The sequence below is a fragment of the Phalacrocorax carbo genome, chromosome 26 (assembly GCF_963921805.1).
Source record: "Phalacrocorax carbo chromosome 26, bPhaCar2.1, whole genome shotgun sequence".
Classification (NCBI taxonomy): Eukaryota; Metazoa; Chordata; class Aves; order Suliformes; family Phalacrocoracidae; genus Phalacrocorax; species Phalacrocorax carbo.
Window position 1 is genome coordinate 5131548 of NC_087538.1, and position 17501 is coordinate 5149048.

At 57.1% G+C, this 17501-nt stretch overlaps 3 protein-coding genes across 7 annotated transcripts; 2 read left to right on the plus strand and 1 right to left on the minus strand.

Annotated features, from left to right (window-relative positions):
* Positions 1 to 211: 211 nt before the first annotated feature.
* LOC104046863 (E3 ubiquitin-protein ligase TRIM7-like) lies at positions 212 to 4527 on the plus strand. Of its 2 annotated transcripts, XM_064473978.1 has the most exons (8): positions 212 to 606; positions 1310 to 1763; positions 2237 to 2332; positions 2416 to 2646; positions 2768 to 2790; positions 3196 to 3311; positions 3484 to 3543; positions 3856 to 4527. In XM_064473978.1, exons 2-8 carry the CDS (start codon positions 1347 to 1349, stop codon positions 4368 to 4370), a joined length of 1458 nt encoding a protein of 485 aa, XP_064330048.1. In that variant the 5' UTR covers positions 212 to 606; positions 1310 to 1346; the 3' UTR covers positions 4371 to 4527. The 2 variants fall into 2 exon arrangements, with proteins under 2 accessions (XP_064330048.1, XP_064330047.1); XM_064473977.1 differs by lacking the exon at positions 212 to 606 and having other exon boundaries at positions 890 to 1763.
* Positions 4528 to 5113: 586 nt separating this feature from the next.
* Positions 5114 to 11662, plus strand: LOC104048227 (zinc finger protein 383). 2 transcript variants are annotated; one of them, XM_064473908.1, is made up of 7 exons: positions 5114 to 5220; positions 5812 to 5881; positions 6363 to 6489; positions 6964 to 7077; positions 7396 to 8171; positions 9239 to 9344; positions 9539 to 11662. In XM_064473908.1, the coding sequence occupies exons 2-7, from the start codon at positions 5858 to 5860 to the stop codon at positions 11155 to 11157; spliced, it is 2766 nt and encodes a 921-aa protein (XP_064329978.1). In that variant the 5' UTR covers positions 5114 to 5220; positions 5812 to 5857; the 3' UTR covers positions 11158 to 11662. The 2 variants fall into 2 exon arrangements, with proteins under 2 accessions (XP_064329978.1, XP_064329979.1); XM_064473909.1 differs by having other exon boundaries at positions 9542 to 11662.
* A 1913-nt stretch (positions 11663 to 13575) lies between these two features.
* On the minus strand, positions 13576 to 16271 carry LOC104050597 (zinc finger protein OZF). Of its 3 annotated transcripts, none has more exons than XM_064473968.1 (3): positions 16169 to 16271; positions 15351 to 15509; positions 13576 to 15253 (listed from the first exon to the last, which is right to left on the minus strand). In XM_064473968.1, the coding sequence occupies exons 2-3, from the start codon at positions 15460 to 15462 to the stop codon at positions 13779 to 13781; spliced, it is 1587 nt and encodes a 528-aa protein (XP_064330038.1). In that variant the 5' UTR covers positions 15463 to 15509; positions 16169 to 16271; the 3' UTR covers positions 13576 to 13778. The 3 variants fall into 3 exon arrangements, with proteins under 3 accessions (XP_064330038.1, XP_064330037.1, XP_064330036.1); XM_064473967.1 differs by having other exon boundaries at positions 13576 to 15256; XM_064473966.1 differs by having other exon boundaries at positions 13576 to 15280.
* Between the last annotated feature and the right edge of the window lie 1230 nt (positions 16272 to 17501).

Below are 17501 nucleotides of genomic sequence, written 5' to 3' on the forward strand. Positions count from 1 at the left end.
TTCCTCCGTGCCAGAAATCGCCACCAGCAGCGACTTCGAAGCACGTGTTTATCAAACTGGTGGTGCTGTAATTAAAATTGCAATCAGGGAGGCGTTGCTGTGCCGCTCCTGTTCCATGACAGAGGCTGAAAAAGCTGCTTTATTTAAAGCAGTTGGATGACCACTGTGCTTATTTTTTGCCCTGGTGATGGCCAAGGCGGGGGGCGAGCCCCCAGGAGCTGGCTGTGCTTGGATGGTCCTTGTGTTGCATGGTGGCAGATGCCCCGTTTTACCCAACAGCCAAAGGTATTTTATCCTACAGCTGAAAAATAATGAAGTATTTTCAGTCCCAGCTTTATCTTGGATTGAAAACATCGAAGTTGGGGACACTGATCCGCAGAGGGATGTAAATGAGCCTGTTCCTGGCAGGGAGACACCGGGCAGCACATTCCTCTCCGTGTTTCCTTAAATAGGGCTGATATTTTCCCTCTGTCCTCCATGTGATCTGACTCTGAGCTCAAACAGGCCCAGGGTGGCTGGAGAGGAGCCCTGTGGACTAAATCACCCCACGCTTAAAAAAAAAAACAAACAAATCATCTGCAAAGACCTTGTGCTGCTGCCTAACGGGTAAGTGTCTCTTTTTGGGATGGTCGGGGTCACCCCGGCAAAGGGAACCGGCAGCGTCGCGGCCGCTCTTGGCACTGCCGAGATGGTTTTTAGATGAAGGGCTGTTAAATTTGGGGTGGCTGTGGTCTGTCTGTCCGTGCAGTGCAAGCAGTCAAGGGGGTTGGGGGGGATGGGATCGTGCCGCTGAACCTGCTTTGGCCACGCGTTCAGGTTCTGCATCTGCTGCATCGATCAATTAAAATTGGTTCCAAATAAAGGGAAAGCAGCAAGAAGACATAAAAAACTGCTTTCCGGCACCATTTTTGTGCACATGTGCATCATCGTAGCGTTCCTCCGTTGGGAAATGCATCCTACGGCTTCGGTCTGTGCTTTGAAGGGTGGGGAGTGGACGTGGGGGACGTGCACCAGCGAGGGAGCAGGTTAGAGCCTGAGCTTTGGGGATGAAATGCCAGTTCCCACTAGGTGGGAAGGTTGGTTCCTTCTCCTGTGGCCGTCCCACAAGTGAAGATGCCAACCCAAGATGTCAACGCCCGTAGGAGAGACGAACCTCAGTGCCCAAGAGATGGACGTTAAAGTCCAAGCCTTGCTAGAGGGCAATTCATCCCTTCCTAAAATGAATATCTAAAAGAGATTAGAGCTTCTCTCCACTGCTCCTCCTTCCTCCACCCATGCTGAGACCTTTTATACATTCACTCCACCGCAGGCAGCAAGGGGACGAGGAACAAGAGAGGCTGGAGGCCATGGCCTCCGGTTCATCTAGACCAAGGGAAGGAGGAGAAGAAAGCACCCACCGCACCATCCTGCAGCATCGGCCAGACCCTGAGCGTCTGGGCTGCGACCCCGCCGGCTGCGGAGCCGGCACAACCCGATCCTGGCTGGAGCGAGGAAGGCTTGGAGATGCTGAGGCCGTCGGCCACCGAAGCCGGCTCAGGAAAGGGCATTTCCAGCCAAAACTGCATTTGGAGCATTTAGAGGAGAAGCTGAAGCTCTTGGGTCTGGAAGGAGACAGGGAGGAGAAGGAGCAGCTCTGCTCCTGGCGCAAGAGGACGTTTGCCTTCAAGGGTGGTGCAAAAGCATCCAGCTCCAGCCGTGATGGACCAAGGGTTCATGGAGGTCCCGCTACAGCCTACGTAGAGGAATCTGCCCAAGACGACAAGGTCAGGTCCATGACCAAGCTTGGGCTATTCCTTTTCTGAAAGTTTTCTGACCGCCTTAAGGGATGCTGTAGCTTCTTCGAGCTTCTCAGGGTCGCAGGCTTCAAGCCAGCTGCGAGTTCTCTATAATTGTTTTTCTCCACCAAGAAAATAAACAAGTGGAAATAACTGGGGAGAGCGGCGGGGTGGAGGTGTGGAGGGGGTAACCCTAAACAACTCTTTTAGTTTGGCTAAAAAGACAAAAATTTTAATTTTCAGGCTAAACCTTTTGGTCCAAAGCAGTCAACATGTATTTCCCAATTTATTTCACGTGAGAATGAAGCTGGCTCCTCTGCTGCCCTCCCACGTCTTCTCCATCCTCGTGCCCATGCTGTGATTCCCCCCTCCCCCCCAAACATGGGGGGAGTGTTTCCAAGCACCCCATCCCTTCACCACTCCCACCTAGATACCCTCCCAAACCATTTTTCTTCTTCCAGGAGCAAATATACAGTGACCTAGAGAAACTCAAGAAACGAAGGGAAGAGATTTTGGAACTGAAAATAAGTGGAGAGAGACAATGTCAGGACTATTTGGTAAGTAGCTGTTACCTCTATTTTTCCTGGGTGATGGCGTTGGACCGGTGTCGTCCATGGTGGTGTCTTTCCACGTCCTGCAGATGCAGACGGAGGTTGAGAGGCAGAAGATTGTGTCCGAATTTCGGCAGCTGCGCCGGTTTCTGAAGGACCAAGAGCTTGTCCTCCTGGCTCGGCTGGGAGAGCTGGACAAAGAGATGATGAGGAGGCAGGAGGAAGAGGAGATCAAGATGTCAGGGGAGATTTCAGTCCTCGATGTCCTGATCTGCGAGATGGAGAAGATGCTTGAGGAACCTGCGAGCAGATTCCTCCAGGTTGGATGTTCTACTGGGCAAAATGGGAGAGGGATTCGCACACAGCACCACCTCGGCCGGGGTCTTCCCCCAATTTGGGGATGGGAGACTGAGGGGTTTTGTCTCTCTCTTTCTATTCCAGGATGCCCGAAGCACCGTGGACAGGTACGTGCTCTTCCACCACCCGTGTCTCAGCGGTGGGGGATGGCTCACAGGTACCATCCCCGTGGTTTCTGGAACAGAGATGGACATTTTGGCAGTTCAGGCAGGGCTTGAAGTAAGGCTTGGAGAGGGGTGGAGGCAAGAAGGTGCCCCTGAACCCCAGTATGGGGATGCTGTGAGAGAAAGCACCCTAAGACCAGAGGTCCTCTTGGCCATCAGGGCAACAGGGACCCAAGTGTCCTCCTGTAGGGAGCTGGTTGGCATCTCTAGGCCTGGGGCAAAGGGACATTTTGGGGACAGCCAGCTCACCCACCCAAGTCATCCAAGGTGTAGGGGGAGGAGGGATGGTCCCGGCATCTCATGCCATCACCACGCGTCCCATGTCTAAGGGGAAAAGTTTGCATCCAGGTGGGAGATGGGCAGCGCTCGGAGGATGATGGAGACCTTCTCGGACCTGGAGCGGAGGCTCCGTGTCATTTCTCGACAAAACGATGTCCTCAGAGAGACGCTGGGGAGATTTCAAGGTACTGTGGAGCATGACTGGTTTGATGGAGGGTCGTCCCCCCGTTATGGGAGGGGGGCAGCTCTGCCTGCTGCTGTTTTTCCAGTTTTCCCAGGAAAAACATGACAGGGGCAAGAGTGAGCAGAATTACCAGCCGGAGGGTGTGATGTCCAACCTTTGTCTTCATCCCCTAGACATTTTGCCATCTGAACTGGAGAAAGAGCAAGGACCATCTCTAGGAGGAGATGGAAAAGGTGAGGCTCTTTTGGAACAGCAGCCACCAGGGAGGGCTCCAGCAAAGTCGGTCTTAGCTAAAATGGTGCTTAAAATGTTTGGGAAATGAGGGGTTGAGCTTGCGTTGGGGTTCCTAATGATATAAAGGAGCTCTGTCCCCTCCTCCAGCGTAAGGCAAGACGTTCCCACACAGGAAGACATGGACATGTCTCTGCTCCAATGCCCAGGACAGGGGCAGATGTGTGATGCTGGGGCTTGTCTCAGCTGGAGCAGGGCTTTTTTGGGGGGCTATTGGCCTCCTCCAACACCACATTCTTCTCCATCCGTGGCAGCATTTGTGACTCTGGACCCTGACACCGCCAACGGCCGGCTTGTCCTGTCCCGGGACCGGCGAGGGGTGAGATGGATGGATGCGGGACAGGATCTGCCCACCACCCCCGAGCGATTCGATGCCTCCTGCTGCGTGCTGGGCTGCCAGGGCTTCACCGCAGGGACCCACTGCTGGGAGGTGGAGGTGGCCGGAGGAAGGACCTGGGCACTGGGGGTGGCCCGACGCTCCCTCCTGAGGAAGGGCTGGCTTGAGTTTCGGCCAGAGAAGGGGATCTGGGCGCTGGGGTGGTGCGGGAATCGGTACCGTGCCTTCACCTCCCCCATCACCACCTTCCCCTTCACCGGGAGAACTGGGAAGGTGCGGGTGACTCTGGCCTATGGAGTGGGGCAAGTGGCATTTTACTTTGCTGAGCGTGACCCCCCTATTTTTACGTTCCAAAAAGCCTCGTTCGGGGGGGAAAGCGTCTTCCCTTTCTTCTGGGTTGGGAGAGGCTCCCACCTCCGCCTCTGCCCATGAGCTCTCCCTGCCCTTGCCCAGTCCAGCTTTTGGGGGGTGTTTTCTGCTTGTTGTACACCTTTTTCCCCTTTTTTATTTATGACATGGCAGGAGAATCTCTTCTAGCAGAACTTGGTGGGTAAAAAAAAACCAAAAACCAACAAATTGGAATTTTGTTTCTTTGTTTAATGTTGTCAGGTGGCTCCTGGGGCTGTGGGAAGGCCAAGCCCTGGGCTGCAGCTCCGGGATGGATCTAGGCAGGGAGTGGGGTCACGTCCCCCTCTATTTCCCAAGGAAAAGCGGGATTTTTCCCTGCTCCATCCTTCATGGCGAGGACATGCAAGAGAGCAAAGGGCCCTGGGGTGGAAATGCGGGGAGCTGTGTGTGCCCTGCCATTGGCTCCTTCCTTAGGGCAAGAAAAGGGGGGCAGGTATTCCCCCACCCCACCCCAAGCGGTGGGGACCCATAGGACCCCAGGTAGGTCCAGAGTAGCTAAAGGATGACAGCATCTTCCTCGCAGCCCTCGGAGCATTTCACCAGGGGGCAACTGCCCTTGGGGGCAGAACCCGAGGTGGGGAACGTGCAAGAGGGGATATTTTAAATCGATATTTAGCGATAGCGATTGCCGCTGCTCCGGGGGTTGGTATTTGCAGCGCAGCCGGGGGCTGTGGGAAGGGATGCTGCGGGGACCGGGGACGGGGGATGGCGGGGACCGGGGGTGGCCGAACCCGACAGGGCACGGGAAGGGGCGGGGGACGTACAGGAAGGGGTTGGGGCTGAGGGAACCGAGAACAAAGCGAAGCCCGGGCAGCCTCGCTCCTCGAAGCCGGTACCCACGCACCGAGCGGCTCCCGGCGATGCCGCCGCGCAGGTAATGGCCTGGGGATGCTGGGGGCTGGGTACGGGACCCCCCACCCCCGCGGCCGCACAGACCCGGGGGAGAGGGGGCTATGTCCCCTCCTTCGACCCTCCGTCCCCCTCTGCTCCTCTCGGACCCCGCACCGACACCCCTCGGGGCAGAGGCGGGCTCTCCACGGGTCCCCCTCCCCAGGTCTGGGTGCAGCCCCCGGAGCTCGATATGACCCCCCCAGCACCCCAGTACCCATCCCCTGCTATGGTACAGCCCCTCGGACACCCCACCCCACCCCGCACCCCTTATTTTGGGTATAGATGAGGATGGGGGATAGGGGGCAGCGGGGGACAGGTCCTCCCCAGGGCTCTGAGGTCCCCAAGGGGATAGGGCACATCTGGGGTGTCCCAACCCTTGAAGCCCCCCCACACACCCCATTTTGTCCCCTTCTCTTCCACTCCCCACAAGCTCCTGGCTGTTGCAGGGCTGCAGGGATGCCGCCAGGCTCCTCCTAGATGTCCAAAAATCACAATGAAGCTCTAAGTTTTACACCATTGCCCCAAAATGAACATCCTTCTTTTTCTTTTCTTTTTCTCCTTTTTTGTTTCCTAGGACTGACGGGCAAATGTCCTGAAACACACAAAAAAACCCCCAGGAGATGGACACAGTGGAGCTGGCTCAGGTGGGCAATTCGTCAAGGTCTGGGTGGGGGGGGTGGTTCATTCCTTCAGAGATACTGGTCATGCACGAGAAAATCAGCCCTTTTTGGGGAAAAACCCACATATTTATGGGTGCAAAACCTCACACAGTGCTCTGCCCCGGCACAGGCTGCCAGGCGAGGCACAGCCCTGGGAAAAGCCACCTTCACCACCTCCCATCCAGGCGACCGTGGGGAGGTTGATGGTTTCCCATTTGGTGTTTCACCCTTGGGTCCTGCTTGGGGATTTATTTTCAGGTCTGTGAAGCTCAGTATCTTCCTGGGAGGTCCTTCGTTTTCTTCCCCAATGCCCCACGCTCTCCTCGGTTGCTTGGGATGGGCTTGAGCATCTCAACTTCATCCCAGGACCTCTGGGGGTTTTTTATTCTCTTGAATAAATAATAATGAATAAATAAGAGTTGTGGCTCTGGACCCACGTACTGAAGGTCTCTGGCTGCTGCTGCAGGAGCCTGTGACCTTCGAGGAGGTGGCCATGCATTTCACCAAGGAGCAATGGGCGCTGCTGGACCCGGTGCAGAGAGCTCTCTATGTGGACGTCATGCTGGAGAACTACAAGACCGTGACGTCTCTGGGTAAGGAGTCCTATCCCTTCCAGTGCTGGAGCCAAGAGCTCCCAAAGCTTTTATGCTCTCCATTTTTGGATGGTTTGAGCTCTGCAGCGCTCGGGAGCGAGACAGACCATCTCCTTGATGCTTTGCCTGGGAGACAGAGCGAGGAGGAACATTAAGGAGAAGCCCTTTTTATATCTTTTCTGTGTAATTTTCCAGTGGATGGAAATATCTGTCTTCCCTGCAGGGTTCTTGTCCCTTTTCCTGGATTAGCTCCATCCTAGTGATTGGTTTTGGGCCAGCACTTGGTGTTTGCCCTCTGTGGGGCTTGGGTGGAGGACTCGCGCTCACACAAGCACCTGATGGTCTGGATGACCGTACCACCATCCTTCCCACCCTGTGTCCCTCAGGAAGTTCAAAGTTCTTTTAACTTTGCAAATACTCTACAATTCTCAAGTCCCTCATGCCATTATCTCCTGATTTCGCCCTCTGGAACAGGTTTTCCCATGGCCAAGCCAGACTTGCTCGCCCAGATGCAAGAGGTAGCAGAGTGCTGGGGCCCTGATCTTCAAGACACGGAGGAAAAAGAAGCCCTGAGCAGCAGCCATGCAGGTGAGGATGGGGTGCTTGTGCCCATGACCACCTACGCCAGCGCACACTGTTATATCTTATCAAACCCACACCAGGATTTTAGCCAAGGTGCGATGGATCCTACTAGGAGATACATCTCCACCGATCCTGGCTGGAAATCAGAACAAATTTCCTTTGATTTCCCCTTCTTCCATCCCTGGGGAACCACAGAGCAGAGCTGCTGCACCCCCAGCCAATCTTCCTGCCTGGTTAATCAGCTTTTTCTACCCACTTCCCTTTGATGTTATTTCTACCTGGCCTGAGAAATAACCCGTGTGGTTTCTCTCTGTGTCACAACAGCGATAACACAGAAAATCGACAGTGGGAAGGTTTCCGGAGAAGGCGATGCCGACCTCGGAGAAACCCCAGTGCAGGAGGACCCTGCAGAAAGGCAGCACACCCACACCGAGTCTGGACAGAAGGGTGGCCAGAACGCGGACGTAATTACACCCCTGAGAGACAATGTGGGAGAGAAACCTTTCAAATGCCTCGAGTGTGGGAAAAGATTCACTCGGAGCTCAGACCTCATTGTCCACCAGCGAACCCACACGGGGGAAAAGCCCTACCAGTGCTTCGAGTGTGGGAAATGCTTCAACAGGAGCTCCAGCCTCGCGACGCACCAGAGGATACACACCGGCGAGAAAATGTACAGGTGCCTCGAGTGCGGGAAAAGCTTCACGCGGAGCTCGACCTTGACTGTCCACCAGAGAACCCACACGGGAGAAAAACCCTACCAGTGCTGCGAGTGCGGGAAGCGCTTCAGCAAAAGGTCGAACCTCGTCAAACACCAGCGGCGACACACCGGGGAGAGACCGTATCCATGCGCCGACTGCGGGAAAAGCTTCATACAGAACTCGGATCTCATTGTCCACCAACGAATCCATACGGGAGAAAAGCCCTACCGGTGCTCGGAGTGTGGGAAGCGCTTCAGCGTGCGATCCAAGCTGATCCAACACCAGCGCATGCACGTGGGGGAGAAGTCGTACGCGTACTGCGAGTGCGGGAAGAGCTTCGGGCAGAGTTCGCACCTTTCCGTGCACCAGAAAACTCATAGAGGAGGGAAACCAGTGCTCCAGGTGTTGAAGGTCATTCACTGTGAGATCCTGCCGTGTTAAATAGCGGGAGGCGTGGGTGGGACGTGGGTATATCGAACGCCTGAGAGCGCACGCTTGGCGTTGAAACGTGCGCGTTGGCGCCTACAAAAGCTTGGAAAATCATTCCATGAAAAATGATGCTCCATTAAAAATGAGTGGGTCTGCACGCAGGCGGGATTATTAAATATTTCGGGGGGGGGGGGGGTCGAGGAGGAAACGCAGTTGCCGTTGCTGGGCGTTAGGGGGGTTGGGCTCGCGAAGCGCAATGGCCTTTGCAGAACCTCCACGGATCTCGAACTGAAACGGGCCAGTTTGGGATAAACCAGCTCAGGCCCCGTCCCCACCCGGGTTTTTCCCTCCGTGGGTCTCACGGGCTGCCGCGGCCGGGGGTGCGCCGGGGCCGGTGCGCAGGAAGGGGCGGGAGCAACGCGGGGCGGCCCCGGGGGTGGAACCGAGGGGGTGGCGGGGGGGGGATGCGGAGGGGCGGCTGGGGGAGCGCCGGGGGGGAGCAGCACTGGGGACGGTACCGGGAGCGGCTGGGGGGGAAGCACCGGGGAGGACCCCCGGTAGCAACGGGGGCGGCCGAGGGGGGGCACCGGGGACGGTACCGGGAACAGCCAGGGGGGTAGGACCGGGGGGTGCAGAGGGGCGGCCGGGGGAGCACTGGGAGCGGTTGGGGGCGGCAACACCGGAGGGGACCGGGGGTAGGATGGGGGAGCACCCGGGACGGTACCGGGAGCGGCTGGGGGGTAGCACGGGGGGGGTGCAGAGGGGCGACCGGGGGAGCACCGGGGGTAGTACCGGGAGCTGCCAGGGGAGGGGTAACACCAGAGGCAGCCAGGAGTAGGACTTGGGGGCAGCAACAGGGGGATGCAGAGGGACGGCTGGACACAGCACCTGGGGGATGGTGGGGGCATCGCTGGGGGTCACGGGGGGGGGCTCTACCCGCCGTTCGTGGGTGTAAGGCTGAAGCTCGCTGGGTGCTCGCTGCCAGCTGCAGCCCCTGTGAGTGACACCGGGGGGGGGATGTTCTTTACCGAATTCCCCAGGGGTTCCCTTTCCCAGAGCCACCGTGGATGGAACAAGCTGAAGAGCCACTGGACCCCAATCCCCAGGGGGAGAAAGAAGGGGAGACCCTGGGAGACCCCCTTGCAGGTGAGGAGCTCATCCCCGTGGAAGGACGCCCCGAGGCCCTGCTTTTGCCCCCCCCCCCCCAAAATGATTGGGGTTGAGGGCAAAGAGGTGGCACAGCTCTGCTCTCGCCCTGCCTGTGCTTTTATTCACCATCCCCCACCGTGGCGCGGTTTCCCTTTGAGAAATAAGATGTGACTCTTGTTTGCGACCCACAGCAGGATGTGCTGCCGGGACGAAGGAAGAGCCAAACCCGCAGCAAGAAAGTGCCGAGCGAGGGGGAGAGCACGGCATCGCAGCTGCGAAATGGGAAGGAAACATTTTGGAGAGCCCTCGGCGGGAGGCAGCTCCTGAGAGCGAGGACGGGGCGGAAGGGGATAAACTCATTCCTTGTGGAGGAAACCAAAAAGCCCTCGAAGGATCCAACGCCCAGTACAGAGCCAGCAGCAAGGAGAAGAAGTACACGTGCGACGAGTGTGGAAAAAGCTTTGGACAGAGCGCCAACCTTATCGTGCATCAGCGGATCCACACCGGAGAGAAACCTTATAAATGCCACGAATGCGGGAAGTGCTTCAGGCAGAGCTCGACCCTCATCATCCACCAGAACACTCACGCAGGAGAAAAGCTCTACGAGTGCCAGAAGTGCCTCCCGGACAGGTTGCTGCTCATCCGGCACAAGAGGGTCCACGTAGGAGAAAAACTTTTTAAATGCCAGCAGTGTGGGAAAAGCTTCATTCACCAATCGCAACTCCTCGTCCATGAGAAGGTGCACGTAGGAGAACAACTCTACCTGTGTCCCAAGTGTGGGAAATGCTTCAGGGACAAATCGAAGTTCCTCCAGCATCAGCGGCGGCACATGAGGAAGCGTCGCTACAAGTGCTACGAGTGCAGGGAGGAGTTTGGGCAGAGCTCAGACCTCAACCTCCACCAGAGGATCCACGTGGAGGAGAAGCTCTACCAGTGCTCGACGTGTGAGAAGTGCTTCAAGGACAGGTCCACCCTCATCCGGCACGAGACGCTGCACACGGGAGAGAAACCCTACAAGTGTTTGGAGTGCGGGAAGAGGTTCACCCGCAGCTCGGACATCATCGTCCATCAGCGGACGCACACGGGGGAGAAACCCTTCGCTTGCTCCGAGTGTGGGAAGAGGTTCGGCCACCGGTCAAATCTCCTCCGACACCAGAGGATGCACACGGGGGAAAAGCCGTATATGTGCGAAGAGTGTGGGAAGCGATTCGCGCAGAGCTCGGAGCTTATCGTCCACCAGCGGACCCACACCGGGGAGAAGCCCTACCACTGCTCTGAGTGCGAGAAGTTCTTCAGGGGGAGGTCAACGCTCTTCAGGCACGAGAGGCTGCACACGGGGATCAAGCCGTACGAATGCAGCGAGTGCGGGAAAAGCTTCGGGCAGAGCGGGGACCTCATCGCACATCAGCGTTTCCATACGGGCGAGAAGCCTTACCAGTGCTCCCAGTGCAGAAAGTTCTTCAGCAACAGATCCAGCCTTGTGCGGCACCAGCGGCTGCATGCGGGAGAGAAGCCCTACAAGTGCCACGAGTGCGGGAAGAGCTTCGGGCAGAGCTCGGACCTCATCGCCCACCAGCGGACCCACACCGGGGAGAAGCCCTACCCCTGCCTGGTCTGCGGGAAGAACTTCAGCAGGAGATCCAACCTCATCGTGCATCAGAGGGTGCACGGAGAGCTTTGCAAGTGCCAGAAATGTGGGAGAAGCTTCCAGCCCAACTCACATTTTGACGTGACGGTGGGGAAGGACTCTCTCCAGTGCCCCCAGTGTGCAGAGGGCTTCAAGGAGGGGTCAAACCCTGTCCAACAGTAGAGATAACACCGGGGAGAAACAGCTTTGTAAGTGCTCAGAGCAGGGAAAGGGTTTTGGGAAGAGTTGAGATGTCCTGCTTGAAAGAGAAAGAGAAAAATCAGTGCTTTTCCTAGGTAAAATTCTTCAGTTTTAAGGACTGCAGAAATGGGGGGGGGGGGGGGGGAGAGAAACCCACCTCATGCAAATGATCTAAAGGAGGCTGATCAGTAAACAATTTTTTTTTTCCTTATTATTTCCTCTTATTACTAAGTTTGCTCAAAGGGCTCGATGTGTTGGTCCACAATCCACTCACTCCCATCGCTCCCCTGTCAAACTATTCCAGGCTGTCTGTCATCCCTTCGTCTGTCTTTAAAGCCCTTCCTTAATTCCGTTGGCATTTTCCGGGCTGGGAACCCATCAGAGCCCCAAAGATACTGTAGAAATCTGTCTTCCCCTGCACATCCTTTTCTCCCCCTTGTATGTAAGGAAACTCAATAAAAAAAAAAGACCCTCTGTCCCTAAGGAATATCATGTTTTCCTTGTATTTTTCTGCTAGCTAAATAGCCACATATTACATTTTTATTTGCTCCTGTGTGGCAGGGAGAAGTTACTGCCGTTAAAAAGCAAAGGGGAAAATTGCAAAGAGCTTCATGAAGTTGTTGGTGCCTGGGGGTTGGGAGCTCACTGTTTATAACCTAAGAGAAAACAGGGAGATCCTGGTGAAACCATGATTGCCGTGTCCGAGAACTTGCCTGGGGCCGGTCCTCGTCCCTCCCAGCTCTGCATCCTGGAGGAAAGCAAATTTTGGGGAAACCATATTTTCCCAACAGGTTTTTGGAGAGCTGGGGGTTGATTTTTTTAAGGGAGTAGGGTGGGTTTTGCTTGTTCCTGAGCTGGGGTTGAGCTTGGAAGCTGCTCAGATTTGGTCAGTGGAGCCAAAACAAGCCGTGGTGGTGGAAACTCCAACTAAAGCCTGACCACGACTGGAGAAACTGGTCCCTTTGGCCAGAGGGGTCCTGCCTTGGTTCCCAGAAGACACTGCTTGGCTTTGCTGTGCTAGACAGGCTCACAGGGGTGAAGACAACCTGCAAGTGCCTTACCAGGTTTCCAGGACCTGGCATGAGAGAAGGTCCACAGCCATTGCAGTGCTCCAGGTGTTTCACTAAGGGCTTGGCTCTTTGGCTTCATCTTCCCTTTCCTCCTCTTCGTGCAGTGGGACCTACCTCCCATTCCCTTTTATCTCCCCCTTCCTCCCAGGACTTACGGCTGCCCATGGTGGCCACCGCAGCAAAACTGCGGGAGCACCATGGAAAAGGTATCATCACCTTTGCTTTTTGGGGTGGTTGCTCCCACCTTTTACTTCATGGTAGCTGCCCTCTAACTTTCCAACCCACAATCAGCATTAATCTCTGATGTGTTTAGCCCCCCCCAGGCAGGTTCGCCTTCATTGGGCCAGTCAATATATCATTGACAGGCAAAATGGAGTAGCTGAGTCAAAACTGTGGTACCACAGTGCGTCTTTAATATTAAAAAAGGTGGTTGTTTGGTTCCTTCCATGCTGTTTTCTGCAGGGTTGGGTTGGAGTTGAATTAATCATGTCCTGGCCGTGACCCAGCAGGGAGGGTCATGTCACGCAGCATTTCTGACTGCATGAATGGCTAGACAGACCAGAAAAGGGTTTTTTTATAGAATTTGGATAGAGAACTGAGAATATCACTATTGCTTTTTGGCCAAATTCAGGTTTACTGCCACTTGTAGCTACCCTAAACCTTAAAGGGGGCTCTCTGGCAATCCCAGGCAGCTTCCCAGTAGGGATCGCCCCGTCTCCTGGGCACCAGCTGACAAGGTGATGGGACCATCCCACCTAGCAATGACCAAAGCAAGCAGACAGGGTGCTCCAACCACAGCCCTCATAATGTAGACAAGATACCGTAACGGCAGGAGCATCAGCCCTGCCACACCGACAGCGTCACGCTGAGGCCCCCGATGTCCCCAGACTGGGGGGGGGGGCACACACACGTCTATGTCACCTACACCCACCCTGAAGACCTTGGGTGGCCTCCAGGGGACTGGGATGGAGGCAGACATGGTGCAGGAGGATCGTCAGAGGTGTCATAACAATGTAACGTAGCTCAGATGGCCACTGCATGGTTTAATGGGATCACGGGATCTTAACCTGCAGGGGGAGAACGATTTCTGCTGGATGTGTGGGTTATCTGGGTAATACATGCGACCCACCCCGCCCCGCTTCCCGAGTACCATGGGACAGTTGCTGGCTGATGGTGACAAGGGTGGTGGCTCAGCTCAGCGCTGATCCAGGGACGGGGAAAGAAGTTAAAGGAGGTGCCTGGGGACCAGGTTTCTATGATGGAAAGGGGGACATATGAGAGCCACGGCAGCGCGTGTCAAGCCCGTGCCGTGTGTTTGCAATAATACACATTATTTAGTAAATAGGTTCAGGTTTTACTCAAAAACATGTATACAGGTATTTTTTCCCCCAACCCATCCTTGCTGATGCCAATGTGGAAGACAAAGATCGTGCATTTTTTTTCCGTATGCCAGTTGCTGTTTCTTCTGTGCTTTTCCATCTGCCTCTAGAAAGGTCTGAGCTTTTTCTCCACCCTCTTTTCTCCGCCGGGGATTTAATCGTTTTTGTTCTCTGCGCCACTGCTGACGCTCAGCGGGGCTGAGCACGGGGCAGCGTTGTCCTCCATCGCGACATGGTGATGGACTGAAAGGGCCGCGTTCTCCGGGAAGCTCGTCCCACGCTGCCGGCGTTTGCGGCGTCCGTCCGTTCCGTGTACTCGCTGGTGCACCATAAGGTTGGATCTCCTACCGAACCGCTTCCCGCACTCCAGGCACAGGTAGGGCTTCTCCCCAGTGTGGGTTCGCTGATGCGCAATGAGGTCTGTGCTCTGCCCGAAGCCCTTCCCACACTCGTAGCACTTGTAGGGCTTCTCGCCCGCGTGCTGTCGTTGATGCCTAATGAGGCTGGAGCTGTTGCTGAAGACCTTCCCACACGCGGAGCACTTGTAGGGTTTTTCTCCAGTATGGAAACGCTGGTGGACGACGAGGTCCCCGCTTAGCCCGAACCTCTTCCCACACTCAGAACACTGATACGGTCTCTCCCCCGTGTGCAACCTCTTGTGTCTCACGAGCGTGGAGCGACCCTTGAAGCTCTTCCCACAGTCGAAGCAATGGTACGGCTTTTCACCACTGTGGGTCCTTTGGTGGACGACTAGATCTGCTCTGTGGCCAAAGTTTTTCCCGCACTCTTGGCACGAGAAAGGCTTCTCCCCCGTGTGCCTCCTCTGATGGGTAAAAAGGTTCGACCGATGGTTGAAGCTTTTCCCGCACTCGGAGCAAGCGAAGGGTTTCTCCCCGGTGTGGATCCGCTCATGGACCGTCAGGTCCGCTTTGCGGGTGAACCTCTTCCCGCACTCGTGACACTTGTAGGGCTTCTCCCCCGTGTGCAGCGTCTCGTGCCTGATGAGGGTCGACCGGTCTTTGAACAATTTCTCGCACCTGGGACACTTGTAGACTTTTTCCCTCGCGTGCAATTCCTGGTGCAGAGCGAGCTTCCCGCTCTGCCCGAACCTCTTCCCACACTGGCAGCATCTAAACTCTTTGTCCCCGTCGTGCGTTTGCTGATGCTCGAGGAAATCCACGTCGCTCCCAAAGCTCGTCTTGCACGCGCGGCACCTCAAGGGCTTTTTCTTGGTGTGCAGCCGCTGATGCTTCGCCAGGTTAGATCTGTCGCTGAAGAACTTCTCGCAGCCGCAGCATTTGTAAGGCTTTTCCCCCGTGTGTATCCTCCGGTGCACAATGAGGTTCGAGCTCTGCCTGAAGCTTTTCCCACAGTCGGTGCATATGTATTTCTTTTCTCGGGCTTTGTACGGGGTGGAGGGTCCCTTGAGGACTTTGCCGTTTCCTTCACCATGCACAAAGGTGCTTGCATCCTTCTCTGGGTATTCTTGCAGCCCGTGGGCATCTCCACCCGCTTTTCTCTGCTGAAAACTCCCAGAAAAATTTCCTTCTGAGGTTACGGATGATGAGCTGCTCATTTCGGGGTGCTCCTGCTGGGGACTCTTCCAGTTCTCACTCTCCATCCCACGTCCTGCTGGGTTAGAAGTAATAATATCACCTACGAGCAGAAACAGGAAAGACAACAGATAAAGCACCCCTTGGGTGGGATCCTGGGGTGCAGCTCTCACCTCCATGAGGGTCTCCTGGGGTCTCCGGCTCCTCCTTTGGTTGGAGATCACCTTCCTGTGCTCCCTCCCATCGCTCCATCCCCTCGGCTCGGTCTGGCTCTGGAGCAGCCATCGAGGCGGGGGCAGGGTCGCTGCTGCCTTTGGGGAAAAACTGCTTGTCTGAGGAGTGAGAAAAAAAATAAAAATATATGCTAAATCCTTCTCCTGCACGGGACGCAGCCGCGTTATAACTCCACGTCTCCGTACCCACCAGAGCAACAGCATTTGGGACAATTAAGTGGTGGATTTATCACAGCGGCAGGATTTAGCCCAGACGGCACCGACCCCGTGCTCAAGGCAGAGGCAACACCATCGCTTTGCTCGGAGCCGTGTCCAGGCGAGGGCTGAACATCTCCAAGGATGGAGACACAACCCCACCCCACCCCTCCCAATAATCTGGGGGGGGTCTCCCCACCGACACGATTATTTTTAAGGTTTTTTTTTTCCTCTTGGGGAAGCACAGCCGGCTCCATCGCTTCTGCAGCCCCACCCCCCCCACAACCCCCCGGGAGTGGTGGCAAACAGTGACGCCCCACCGCCTTCGCCTTCTCTCCAGGCTGCAAAACCCCCAATAAGAAGCTGGACCCCCTCCACCCTCCAAAACAATAAAGTAAAACCCCCCAAAAAATCAGAAAAACACCCTGGAAAGGGCGGATTTTTTTCGCAAGGGGAACTTTTCCCAACTCTGCCGGGCCGGGGGGAGCGGGACCGCGGGGCCGAGCATCCCAGGGCCGGTGCTGGCTCCGTCCCCCGCCGCCCCCCGCCCTCCCCGCCGGTACCTGCGGCCGCCCCGGGCCGGAGCGGGCAGCGATGCCCGGGAGCTCCGGCTCCGCCACGGCCCTTCGCCGCCGGCACCGGCAACCGCTCGGCGATGCTCCCGCCCCTTCCTGTCTGCCGGTCCCCCGGACGCCTGCCTTCCCCCCTCCCGGGGCGCCGGGGTCCCATTCCCGGACGCCTGGGTTCCCCCCCCCCCACGAATGCCTGGGTGTCTCCCCCCCGAGACGCCTGAGCCCCCCACGAATGCCAGCGTTCCTCCCCTCCGAATGCCTGGGTGCCCCGCAGAATGACTGGGTCCCCCCCCCCCACCAGCCGCTTGGGTCCCCCCACGAATGCCTGAGTCCTCCCCTGGATGCCTGGGTCCCCCCCGAATGCCTGGTTCCCCCCCACCAGAGGCTGGCTTCTCCCCATGGACGCCTGGGTCCCCCCCGAATGCCTGAATTGCCCCACTCCGAATGCCTGGGTGTCTCCCCCCCCCCCAGACGCCTGAGCCCCCCCCCACGACTGCCTGGGTTCCTCCCCTCCGAATGCCTGGGTGCCCCCCAGAATGACTGCCCCCCCCCCCCCCCGCCCAAATGACTGAGTCCTCCCCTGGACGCCTGGGTCCCCCCCGAATGCCTGGGTTCCTCCCCTCCGAATGCCTGGGTGTCTCCCCCCCCCCCGCGAATGTCTGGGTCCCCCCCACCAGCCGCTTGGGTCCCCCCCCCCGGACACCTGGGTCCTCCCCTGGATGCCTGGGTCCCCTCATGAATGCCTGGTTCCCCCCCAACAGACGCTCGGCCCCCCCCCCCCCAAATGCCTGAGTCCTCCCCCCTGAGACGCCTGGGTCCCCCCCCAAATGTCTGGGTTGCCCCACTCCGGATGCCTGGGTGTCTCCCCCCCGAGACACCTGAGCCCCCCACGAATGCCTGGGTCCCAATGCTGCACACCTGGGTCGTCCTCCCCCCTAAATGTTTGGGTCCCCCCACGAATGCCTGAGTCCCCCCCACCAGCCACTTGGGTCCCCCCACGAATGCCTGAGTCCCCCCCACCAGCCACTTGGGTCCCCCCACAAATGCCTGGGCTCCCCCCCACCAGCCACTTGGGTCCCCCACGAATGCCTGAGTCCCCCCCACCAGCCACTTGGGTCCCCCCACAAATGCCTGGGCTCCCCCCCACCAGCCACTTGGGTCCCCCCATGAATGCCTGAGTCCCCCCCACCAGCCATTTGGGTCCCCCCACGAATGCCTGGGCCCCCCCCAAATACTTGGGGTCCCCCCCCCCAGATACCTGGGTCCCCCCCCAAATGCCTGGGTCCAGTCCCAGCTCCTGGAGATCCTGGATGCTCACCAAGGT

What these genes read in the sequence shown, in the direction of transcription:
- LOC104046863 (XM_064473977.1), top strand. Translation starts at nt 1,275, where the DNA reads ATGCTGAGACCTTTTATACATTCACTCCACCGCAGGCAGCAAGGGGAC. An exon ending in GACAATGTCAGGACTATTTG is followed by an intron (nt 2,333 to 2,415) that starts GTAAGTAGCTGT and finishes CACGTCCTGCAG; the next exon opens with ATGCAGACGGAGGTTGAGAG. An exon ending in GCCCGAAGCACCGTGGACAG is followed by an intron (nt 2,791 to 3,195) that starts GTACGTGCTCTT and finishes GTTTGCATCCAG; the next exon opens with GTGGGAGATGGGCAGCGCTC.
- LOC104048227 (XM_064473908.1), top strand. Translation starts at nt 5,858, where the DNA reads ATGGACACAGTGGAGCTGGCTCAG. An exon ending in ACACAGTGGAGCTGGCTCAG is followed by an intron (nt 5,882 to 6,362) that starts GTGGGCAATTCG and finishes CTGCTGCTGCAG; the next exon opens with GAGCCTGTGACCTTCGAGGA. An exon ending in CAAGACCGTGACGTCTCTGG is followed by an intron (nt 6,490 to 6,963) that starts GTAAGGAGTCCT and finishes CCTCTGGAACAG; the next exon opens with GTTTTCCCATGGCCAAGCCA.
- LOC104050597 (XM_064473966.1), bottom strand. Translation starts at nt 15,462, where the DNA reads ATGGCTGCTCCAGAGCCAGACCGAGCCGAGGGGATGGAGCGATGGGAG. An exon ending in CCCAGGAGACCCTCATGGAG is followed by an intron (nt 15,281 to 15,350) that starts GTGAGAGCTGCA and finishes TTCTGCTCGTAG; the next exon opens with GTGATATTATTACTTCTAAC.